Genomic DNA, 11098 nt, shown 5'->3' on the forward strand with positions numbered 1-11098 from the left:
TATATATATAGATATTTCATTAATATCAAATAGTTCTTGAAAATCTATGACATCGACATAATTTCTTATAAAATTTTAGTTAAAGATCATTTTGTTGGTGCATAAAAAGTTGGATAGTGTTTATTCAAAGAAAAAAAAGTTGGATAGTGTGTAAAGTTGGAATTATCCAAGCTATAATTTGATTCATGTCCAATATGATAATCATACACAACCACAATACCATTTTTAGCAAGCCCCTTCAAAATAATTTAATCTTAATTCTCAAAACACTTTTTAAAAGCAGTTTACCAAACACCTCAACTGATTCATGTCGCAGCAGCTTTAAAAATAATTCTGCCCACAACAACTTTAAAAATAATTATGTCCACAGCACATCAATCCCAAACTGGACCTCAATCTTTCAAGGTACTTTAGGCTTCCAAGCATTTTGGGCTGGACAATACTGAGTCAAATACTTTACCAAGTCTTTCGATGCCTCCTCGATCATCAATGTCACTATCCCAATCTCTCCACTAACATTGAAATCTAGCTTGTATGAAAACTTCTTCAAAATAGGTGCATCAGAATCCGAAGGAAGATGTTTTTTCATTTTAGGGCTTCGTAGCACTTTTCCAACCTCTTCACTACTAGTAAACACGAGCCGGTGAAAGAAAAATTTGAAATTATACGACATGCGCTCGTCTGCTCGATGGGCAACTAATATGTCACCATCCACCCTATCAGATAATGAAAATAATATCAATGCATATACATACATACAAAATTCATTTACATTCTGTGTACTAAACTTTAAATACTTGAATAAGTTCACAAAATGATTAGGGTCGGTTGTTAAAGCAAAGGAAACCAAACAACACAAAACCAGGTCCGACAGAAACAAATGGTGAACCCGAATCAAAGCATTCTCAGAGCATGTAAAGCTATGAAGAATACCAACCTCCCAATTTGGTCGCCGAACGAGCCCTGGTCACAGTTTTGGGGTTACCCCACTTCTCAGTCGCTCATGTATGAAGTGAGAGTTGAGACTTCACAAGAAAATAAAATATCGAAACATATATGCAAAAAGCATATATGCTTGGTATTTCTAAATAACGACGGGTTAAGGCAACCGCAGTAAAGAAAAGTAATAATTATTTTAGGAATAAAAATTTCTCTTATTTATCTTCATAATCATAATAATCTAATAATTGTCGTCTTTCAAAACAATGACTGTTATAGAACATCAAAAATACTTTTGTAGTATTATTCTACGTCAATGAATCTTACGATTAATGTGGATACTAGTTAAATCTAATGACTTAAAATAAGTGTTCAAATTTGTGTAAAATAAAGTGTCCCTTGATTCAGACCCTAGTTAAAATCCTTGATTCAATTATTCTATCACTGAATTGATATAATGACTAATCATATTATCAAGGAGGTTCCTTTTTTTTAGTATGAATCCTCGTACATTCTTCAATTTTCTCATGATTTTTTATTTTCGTACTCATTTTCACGGGCTAATCACGTTAACATTTGTGTATTTTTCACTGAGTGATAAATTGGTATTCATTATAAGGTTTTATCTATGAATGTGAAAGGACTCATAGGAGTTAGATTATTACAAATGGAAGTCCCTTGGCTGCACGCTTGTGGCAATTTCGCTCGATTTTTTTTCAGACTGGCGCAAGATTATCGCATGGAAATGAAAACTGTATTCAACACGCAAGATTTCTCGACTATACAAACTTGGACATCATAGTTATATCCACGGTTAGTTATACTATTTTCTCTTTTGTTCCCATTTAACAATAAGTCGTATCTCCATCGATGTTACTGTCTTCTTCACTATGTGAATCTTACATGTTGCTTCCAAGTACTCCAAAGAGAGTGACATGAATCCCAAATAGTAGAAACCAGATAGCTTGTCCTTCAAACTTCATAATGGAAAAGCAACAGTCTTATGTTGGTATTTACCCTCGGCATAAAATAATTGCAGTCTGAATTCTCAGTTTAAACTCAAAATGATATACCTGAAATCGCATAACAACTAAATGTCAATATTATTTCACAAATTGGATAAACACCAAAAAGCAGAAGCCATAACTTAAGTATTTAGGTTTTCCGAGCTGGACTAGGAACTCACCATATTATAGGTCGACTTCAATAAAAGTTTGAACTTTACAGTTCATACTACAAGTTAAACAAAACCAGGTATGTGAGATCATTTAGAGAGAAAGTTTCACTTGTTTGTTTGAAGAATCTGAGCTGCTTCCGGTTTCCTCTGATATCCTATTTCTAGTGCGTGGATCGGTGAATGGATGTTCTCGTTCATGTTTCTAGTTGATGTTTCATGCGTGCAGCACAAATGGTTGCAATGGACTTTGACTCGTATTGCGTTTCAATCTGTTTCAGCTAGAGATTTACACGTTTTCCTGCAAGCATCTCATCTGGCCCATAAGAACCCTTTATATCTATGTATTATCCTTTGTTTGATTGCTAAGTCGTCTCTGGATGTCACTGTCTTCCGCGCTATGTGAATCCTGTCTGTTGCTTCAAGGTGTCGAAAGTAGTGATAAGAATCCCAAAGGTATAAACCATGTAGCTCTTCAAACATCTAGATGGAAAACGATAAGTCATTATGTTGGTTCGAACTCAGGTGGAAGTTGTTGCAGTCTGAACAATCTAGCGATACTCAATCAGCATTTCCAAGCAATGGATGCCGATTTCCTCAAGTGTTGTGCTCCATACGCTGCAGTGGAAGCCAATGTTGTTGATGCCACCAACCAACTGCATAAATGTGAGACAGAAAATGGGTTCTCTACATATACGATACAAAACAAAGAAGGTAAATTGATAATTTAGCTAGCCAGGCTCTGTCAAGTCACCTCAAGGATGTAACATATGACTGAGTTTCTAGTGTTCCAAACTCTGGTTGGAGGAGAGCCGCCACTACTAAAATCAACTGGAACACTGTGTTAACCTGTCATTATCCACAATACACATTAACAAAATCGAGGAAACCTTTACTCAACCAACCAACAAATTATGAAACCACAGTCATCAACGTCTAGCCATGAGGACCCGTGAAAAGAAACAAACTTACCTTGCTAATAAAGAGAGGTTCGACCTTCTGAGGATGGGTTCCATCCAGGTTGAAGAAGTCTGACCAACTTTTCCACTGACCAAAATTCAACATTGTCAAATGAGAAACTATGAATTCCTTGCCAAATACTGATACAACAAACAAAAGTTCCTCACCTTCCACCCCAAGCTACTAGCTCTTTGATACACTGCACCACTGATGAGGCCAACATCTCGCAGCACAATGATTCCAACAAGACCAGCTGCAATCCAAAATAAACAAAGTTAGATTTCAGTACCGAACCGCACCATGATCACTTACCAACTTATCATATTGATAATTGACATAAGATACCAATTTAACTATTTAAGCCTAGAGCTACACAACTATACAAGAAACCAAACATTAAAACATACAAATCAGTATGATTAGACCTGTATGCAAAATACCCCTAAATGCAACTACAAAACAAAAAACCTTGTGGCATAAGAAATTCTTATGACAAGGTGAGCACACCCAAGGAGAGATTACCCCATAATCAAACTCTAGAGTGCACATCACCCTTCTTTGGAAATTCCCACCCCCTGTAGCCTACAGATAGCTAGTTAAAAACTGGAGTAGTTTATATTGATATATGCAAGTGTGGCATTGGTGTTTGCACGCATCTCATAGGTAACTGAATAATGGAATAATCAACAACCAACAGCAGCCTCATCATCCTAACAAACTAACCACACATACATTAATGCATCTCCTTCCAAGTAACAAAAAAAGAACAAGGGTCCAGTAGTACTTACGGTGAAGAAGATCCTTATGCAGCATCGCCAATGCAACGCACCCAATAAGAACCTGCACCACAACCAATCTCCATAACCATCAAACATCCACACTAAGTACATAACTCAGAATCAACAATCTACAAACAAGTGCAAATAGGTCCACACAAAGCCTTACTATGCCATATATACCTTATCGGCAAGTGGATCAAGGTATGAGCCAACAACAGAATTCATCTTCATCCTCCTAGCCACATATCCATCCAGCTACAACAATGCACCAACAACCAAACACAAAACACACACATTCATCATTTACACTATAACCAATTCTAGTATAAATCAATTCGAGCCGAAAAAGGTTCCACATTTCCCACCCAATCACTTGCCCCAGACACAGCCAACCCCACCATTGCACCACAATACCACTCATTCACAATCATCCTGCATATCATGAGATTATTTTGGCTTTTATCTCACAAGTAAAAAACATTTACCATACAAGTAAAAAAACAAAGTAATTTTTGGACAAATTGGAGTCATGGAGATCAAATTTTGTTTTTTTACCATCCGAGAACAGAACCAGAAACCATCCGAGCCATGGAGATCGAATTCGGCAAATTGACGAAATCGCCGCCGGCGCCGCTCAACCGTTGACGATCCGACACTTGCGGACCCGACCCGGGGGCCAATTCGGGCGGGGTGGTCTTCTTCCGGAGGAGATGGAAGTTCAAAGATTCGATCTTTTCCAAAACGGCGGCGTTCGGGCGGAGGTGGAGCGGCGTGGCGGACTGGGAGAGGTTCCAGGGAGGGGAGGAGAGGAAGAGGGGGCCGGAGTGAGGCCCATGGATCCAATTGGAGAGGAAGGTTCTGGAGATGTGAGGGCGAGACTGGAGGAGAAGAGTGGCGGCGATGGTGGAGGTGAGGAAGGTTCTGGATGATGATTTTTTAGGGTTTTGAATTAGGGCTCTGAGGAGGGATCGGAATACCGCCATTTTTGCCGGGGACGAGCGCCAAAAGCAAGAGAGAGGGGTCAAATAGTCAAATGATAGGTTTTTGTAGGGGTTTAAGTGAGGTGCGTACGACACGTCGCTTATTTGCGTGGCGTCTCTCTTCCTTTACGCTTGGAAAGAACATTTTAGGGTATTGGATCTAGTTCTTGGTTTTAGTTTTTTTTTTTCTAGAGTTTGTGCAAACTAGGGTTTGAAACATTGAATCAAAACTAGGGTGGATTTATCTATTCGTCCCATCCCAGTTATTGATCGGTAGGTTTTGTTTCGGTGGATTATTATTATAGAAAAGCTCGATGGAAGTAAAAGGAATACCTGTATGCAAGTGTTTTGTTGTGGTAAGCTAGGCATATAAAGATGGTGCATCACTGCATGCATGCAATATATGAAATGAGACTTGCTGCCAAGGAATCTGAAGAAGAAGCTGCACTATATATATTGTGGAGGGAGATGCGAAGTCGACGAATTCCACAAGCAAGTTTATTTATATGGTAGTGGAGTTTTTTTTTTATAAGATCGAGTTTAGCCCTCCCCAAGTATAGTTGCCTTTTACCAGGCTTGATGGCTTTAAGTTAAATCTAATTCCGCTGGGAATTTTTGACGAGTGCAACTCCATCGCCAAGGCCCTCGTACATGTCACAAACTCAAACTCAAACTCAATATTCTCGCCCATATCTCCACCTGCATCAGCTCCGCTGGTCAGTACTCTTATATCTGCGCATATACAAGAGATTGTACTTTTTTTGGCAGAGAAATCATTCGAGTGTTATGATCCGGCCACTAAGTGTTGGCGACACTTGCCACCATGTCCATTTAAGACTGATCTTGAGGCATTCATTGTTGATATCCGGTTTCATTGTTTGTTATGGCCACCCTCATATTGATGTCATTGTACGACAGGAAGAAATGTGCGCGCAGCGGTTGCCTTCCATATCGAAACGGAAGAGTGGCATCCACACATCCAGTTCAAGTCTGCGAGTTTACAGAGGCACGATGGTTGTATCCTTTCCGAGGGAGGGCCGTGGTTTTGGACGACGGTCTTATTTATGCTTTTTCTTGCTTCTCAGACCACCTACCGTGTTATATATAGCCTTCTCTTTCTCCCGAGATTTAGATGGTAATTGTTTTCTAGGCATCATCCCCGTTGCCCGTTAGTGCCGAGGAAGAGTGATCAGAACTTGATTCTGTTAAACAGCGACAAACGTGGCCAACTATATCGATAATGTCCCAACTTAGCCACCTCACAGGTGTTGAGTTTTAATCACAAAAGACCTCGGTACAATTGGTTATTATCCACACACTTATAAGTTTTATTTTTCTTTGTCACTTCTTAGATGTGAGATCTCTCCTCTCTAACACGCCCCCTCACGTGCAACCTAATTTTTAGGTCTGCACGTGATAGATTAACATACCACATACTGAGATGAAATAAACCAAGATCCAGTAACCAACGACACTTGGTGACCATCCAATCGAAAACTCTCCGATGGCATGATAATGGCACCCATCTTGGGCCCATGACAAAGTGGCACCCAACTCGGGCCCACGACAGATTGGAGGCGTGACTGGAGAGGGACCCGCTATGATACCATGTTAAACAGCAACAAGCGTGGCCCGTGGACCAACTGTACCGATACTGTCCCAATTTAGCCATCTCACAGATGTTGGGTTTTAATCACAAAAGGCCTCGGTACAATTGGTTATTATCCACTCACTTATAAGCTTTATATTCTTTGTCATTTCTTAGATGTGAGATCTCTCATCTCCAACACGCCCCCTCACGTGCAACCTAATTTTTAGGTCTGCACGTGACAGATTAACATCCCACATACTCGGACGAAATAAACCAAGGTCCAGTAACCAACGACACTTGGTGACCATCCAATCGGAAACTCTCCGATGACATGATAATTGCACCCATCTTGGGCCAATGACAAAGTGGCACCCAACTCGGGCCCACGACAGATTGGAGGCGCGACTAGAGAGGGACCCGCTATGATACCATGTTAAACAACGACAAGCGTGGCCCATGGACCAACTGTACCGATACTGTCACAACTTAGCCACCTCACAGGTGTTGGGTTTTAATCACAAAAGGTCTCGGTACAATTGGTTATTATCCACCCACTTATAAGCTTTATTTTCTTTGTCACTTCTTAAATGTGGGATCTCTCATCTCCAACAGATTCAATTGGGGAGGCAGCAGTTGTGCCTAAGACAGACGGGCGAGAATGATTATTCTATGGATCAGTATGTGTGTGCCACCACTTTAGATGTCGTTCGCCATGGAGAGGCTATTGATGTCAGGACCTTAAGTTCATCAGTTTTTCAATTCAAGGGCTGCGGTTTGTTTTCTGTCAAGCTCAGCTTTACACCTGACTATGAGGATAATGAACCAGAAGAAAAGGACTGGCCTACTGAACCGGCTAAAACTAGAAGTTTAACGATTTTAGAACACAATAAAGAAAAGGAAGAATGCAGGTGAAATGATGCAACTTCAGACATGAGATCTTCATTTCTGATCCATTCCAACGAAAATGCCAATTTTAAGCTAGATTTGAACGTGTTATGTCAAGTATGCAGGGAAGCTAACCTGTTGGAGTTTCAACATTCCAAAAAGCTAAATGTCAACTTTGGTTTCTGGTCTCCTGTAATCTAATTTGGTTTATTTGGGTAACTAGGAATCTGATGCGTTTCGAATGTAAGATTTTTAATGTGTTGGAATCCCAACGTCATCTTTTGGAATTGTTCAGAGAGTCTGTTATGCATTCTTTTCATCCTTACAAGAAGTATCACGATATGTCTATTTTCTCTATTCTTGGTATCTCACAACTGTCGGCCAATGCAACCAGCTTCATCCTGTCGTTTAATTAAGAGTTTCTTGGCTGATGCTTTGCTATTTGGTAGGAGTTTTTTATATATATGGTTTTGCATGTGTGGGTGTACATATGTCGGATTGAGTTTTTGTTTATATTCTTTATTGGAGTTTATCAGATATAGGAGGTCAAATTATTTTGACCACCTCATTTGTTAGTTTAATTTCAATAAATTAAAGGTTGTTTGCCCTATTAAAAAAACACTGTTAGCTTTCTTTTATATTTGCTTTGAAGGATGAGACAATAATCTACTTATTTCTACTCTTGTCGAATTTGCATGCCTTATTTTGTTACTTAGTGTCATCAGTCTGGAGCTTAAAGCCATTAAGTCAGACAAAATGGCCGACCGGCCACTTGAAACAAAACAAAATAAATTTAGCAAATATGAGTCGAATTCGAGGCAATAACAACGAGCCAAATATGTGTGCAGTATAGTTAATTAGCTAATTTAGTCAAGTAGATAGGATCGGAATTACTGTTAGGCTGGAGCTATAATCTGTTGTAACGTACAGCTTTAACGACTACATTACGTGACCGGTTCAACAATATTTGGTTTCAACCCGTTTTTCTATGTCATATTTGTACGTACACATGCACGAAGGATTCGTAGAGAATTTGCAGAAGGCAGGGGTGAAGAGAAAACAAGCTAGGGAGATTAAGATATGAACTGCTTCTCTTGTTGCAAGCTGGTGAAGGATGATACTCCGAAATTTCAAGTCAGAAAGACCGGCCGAAGGCCATATTCTAATAGTGTTAGGGCATTGGACTCCGTGTTTGCAACACTCTCCTTTAAGTCAGGTACATACGTCGTGAAAATTCGACAATGCAGTACAGCGTCAATACGTATGAAGCATCTATACATATTCATGGAGTTTACGTAGTTAAATGTTTCATTTTTAAAGTTTGTAAAGCATGCTTCAATATATATGTGCAGGTAGTAGCAGGTGCAGATATTTACGCAATGAGATACTCAAGGTCGGAAGTGCAAAACAAATCGCTCGGCTTTTTACGTTGAATGAGCTTGATGCTGCAACTAATGGCTTCAACCCTGCTTGTTTGCTTGGGGAAGGAGGATTTGGGAAAGTGTACAAAGGGTACATAGATAGCACCAAACAGGTTTCTCTCTAGCTCGCTCGTAAACAATGTGTAGGGATTGCACATTATCAAATCGTTTTGTTGATTCATTCTGTTTCAGGTTGTGGCGGTTAAGAAACTCGACAGGAAAGGATTGCAAGGAAATAGAGAGTTCTGTGCTGAAGTTGTCATGTTGAGTCTGGTTCGACACCCAAACCTTGTCAATCTAGTAGGGTACTGCACCGAAGGAGAACACAGACTTTTGGTGTATGAATATATGTCCAATGGATCTTTGGAGAATCACCTTCTAGGTATGCACACAAGTTATGTTTTTGATAATCGCTATAATGAGTTAATGACATCATATATTGGGAATGTATCTGAGTTATCACTTGTTCTTTCTGTTTTAGACCCAAGTCCAAATCAGCAGCCTCTTGATTGGTACACTAGGATGAGAATAGCTGAAGGAGCAGCTAAAGGACTTGAGTACCTGCATGATGTTGCCAAACCGGCAGTGATTTATCGCGATTTTAAAGCATCAAACATATTGTTGGATAACCAATTCACTCCGAGACTGTCTGATTTTGGACTTGCTAAGTTAGGTCCAACCGGAGACAAGTCCCATGTGTCTACAAGGGTGATGGGAACTTATGGCTATTGTGCACCAGAGTATGCTTGCACAGGAAAGCTCACAAAAATGTCTGATGTCTACAGTTTTGGGGTTGTCTTTCTTGAGTTAATCACAGGACGAAGAGCTTTCGATGATGAAAAACCAGAGGAAGAGCAGATCCTAGTCAGTTGGGTATGTTACCGGCCAGTCAAGCATTACCAAAGCCTGTTTTATTTATATGTTCAGTGTCAAATATAGCCCTTTTGTATTGAATTATTGACTCACTTTGAACTTTCTGATTTAGGCACAACCGCTGTTGAGGGATAGAAGCAAATTTGCATTAATAGCTGATCCGTTGCTTAAGGCGAACTATCCGCTTAAGGGTTTGCATCAAGCTCTTGCAATTGCAGCAATGTGTCTTAATGAGGAAGCTGATTGCCGACCTACCATGTCTGATGTTGTACTTGCTCTCGAGCATTTATCCAAGCCAAGAGATGAAGTTGTCTTTGATGATGAATCAAAACACAGCAGCCATGGTCAGGTGACCAATGTCCAATCTCTAAAACGAAGGAGTTTTAAAGCAGAGCTAGATCTATAGCATTGGCATTCAGTAGGGTGCAAGCGGAAGAAGTTGCACTGCAGATTCTAGCACAATCCGGTTTTCATTGCATAGAGCGAATCGTATTGTTTGTATTTTCTGTTACTATTCTACACATATCTTGTCGATTGACAGAAATGAATATCTAGTTTGTAATATAGTTTGCTGTCAGTACATTGGATTGAGGTTATAAACTTGGTATTACATTTATAGCAGCTCACTTTTTTTGTTTCTCTTTTAGATCAATCTACAAACCTATTGATCTACCTCATTTAGAAATTTACCTTTTTTGCTGCTTAAATGGCTTGTACTTCTCTTTGATACGACACATCTATAGCAACCTCAACAATACAGTAACATAATTACATGATGGAACCCTGAAAAGCTATATGGTCCATTGGTATAGACCAAAAATGGAAGAGAAAGCTAAGAAAAAGTAGAAAAACACTAAATGTTCAAGGTGTTAATATCATCCTTGAGGTTCATGTAATTGAACCCAGGAGTGCCATTCAGCCGATTGCTTTCGACAACTTCAGCTGCAGAACATACGCTTGATAAGAACCCTCTGCTGCTTCCAGCTCTTTGCCTCTTCCATTTCCATGTCATCCTTAAGAACCAGAAACTAGGCTTGCTAGAATTACAATTCCTGGGACTCATCTCCACCATTTTTCCCCGAGGCTTCACTGAGCTTCCACGCCGGTCAAGCTCAACCTTGCCAAAGTACTCAATCTCCCTCCTCACAAGAGATCCCATGGTGCCTCGCGTGCCTATTGCAACCGGAGCTGCTGCAGCCATTGTTTGAGTCTCGGAAAATTTTGCTTCTGTGTTGCTGGCTTTATACTCCAAGTTTAGGTGCAAAGTCAATGAGTGATGTACACAAAAAACTTGTGGATGAAGAAAGTGGTGGCCCTAAAGGTCTTTTCTTCAGGGAAGGAAGAAGGATTGCTTTGGATTTGAAGCATCAGTGCTTTGTTATTTATAAATCTCTTGATGTATTGTTTTTTTTTGGGTGAAGTGGACACCATCAGATTATGCATCATTCGGGCTTCTGGTAGGAGATGGATCACCATCATATTATCCTGGTGTTTGC

General features: G+C 39.9%; 3 protein-coding genes across 4 annotated transcripts; 1 reads left to right on the plus strand and 2 right to left on the minus strand.

Moving 5' to 3' along the window:
• Positions 1–1705: 1705 nt before the first annotated feature.
• Positions 1706–4849, minus strand: LOC126789124 (cardiolipin synthase (CMP-forming), mitochondrial). Of its 2 annotated transcripts, XR_007671490.1 has the most exons (9): positions 4408–4849; positions 4218–4284; positions 4033–4107; positions 3862–3913; positions 3241–3326; positions 3086–3160; positions 2868–2962; positions 2126–2769; positions 1706–2012 (listed from the first exon to the last, which is right to left on the minus strand). XR_007671490.1 is itself a non-coding variant. In XM_050515196.1 (8 exons), exons 1-8 carry the CDS (start codon positions 4833–4835, stop codon positions 2679–2681), a joined length of 969 nt encoding a protein of 322 aa, XP_050371153.1. In that variant the 5' UTR covers positions 4836–4849; the 3' UTR covers positions 2050–2678. The 2 variants fall into 2 exon arrangements, 1 of the variants encoding a protein (XP_050371153.1); XM_050515196.1 differs by lacking the exon at positions 1706–2012 and having other exon boundaries at positions 2050–2769.
• A 3539-nt stretch (positions 4850–8388) lies between these two features.
• On the plus strand, positions 8389–10211 carry LOC126789498 (probable serine/threonine-protein kinase PBL23). The gene is made up of 5 exons (XM_050515661.1): positions 8389–8524; positions 8661–8842; positions 8922–9111; positions 9211–9602; positions 9715–10211. Exons 1-5 carry the CDS (start codon positions 8389–8391, stop codon positions 10006–10008), a joined length of 1194 nt encoding a protein of 397 aa, XP_050371618.1. The 3' UTR covers positions 10009–10211.
• A 129-nt stretch (positions 10212–10340) lies between these two features.
• On the minus strand, positions 10341–10938 carry LOC126786322 (uncharacterized). Its single transcript, XM_050512108.1, has one exon. It carries the CDS (start codon positions 10801–10803, stop codon positions 10456–10458), a length of 348 nt encoding a protein of 115 aa, XP_050368065.1. The 5' UTR covers positions 10804–10938; the 3' UTR covers positions 10341–10455.
• Positions 10939–11098: the final 160 nt, after the last annotated feature.

This window comes from Argentina anserina, chromosome 3 (assembly GCF_933775445.1).
Source record: "Argentina anserina chromosome 3, drPotAnse1.1, whole genome shotgun sequence".
Classification (NCBI taxonomy): Eukaryota; Viridiplantae; Streptophyta; class Magnoliopsida; order Rosales; family Rosaceae; genus Argentina; species Argentina anserina.

Bases quoted from the DNA above. Each gene is read 5' to 3' on its own strand.
- LOC126786322 (XM_050512108.1), bottom strand. From the start codon at position 10,803: ATGGCTGCAGCAGCTCCGGTTGCAATAGGCACGCGAGGCACCATGGGA.
- LOC126789124 (XM_050515196.1), bottom strand. From the start codon at position 4,835: ATGGCGGTATTCCGATCCCTCCTCAGAGCCCTAATTCAAAACCCTAAA. The intron at 4,108-4,217 runs GTGGGAAATGTG...GCATTGTTGTAG, and splicing joins TGTCTGGGGCAAGTGATTGG to CTGGATGGATATGTGGCTAG. The intron at 3,161-3,240 runs GTGAGGAACTTT...AATTTTGGTCAG, and splicing joins CTAGTAGCTTGGGGTGGAAG to TGGAAAAGTTGGTCAGACTT.
- LOC126789498 (XM_050515661.1), top strand. From the start codon at position 8,389: ATGAACTGCTTCTCTTGTTGCAAGCTGGTGAAGGATGATACTCCGAAA. The intron at 9,112-9,210 runs GTATGCACACAA...TTTCTGTTTTAG, and splicing joins TTTGGAGAATCACCTTCTAG to ACCCAAGTCCAAATCAGCAG. The intron at 9,603-9,714 runs GTATGTTACCGG...TTTCTGATTTAG, and splicing joins AGCAGATCCTAGTCAGTTGG to GCACAACCGCTGTTGAGGGA.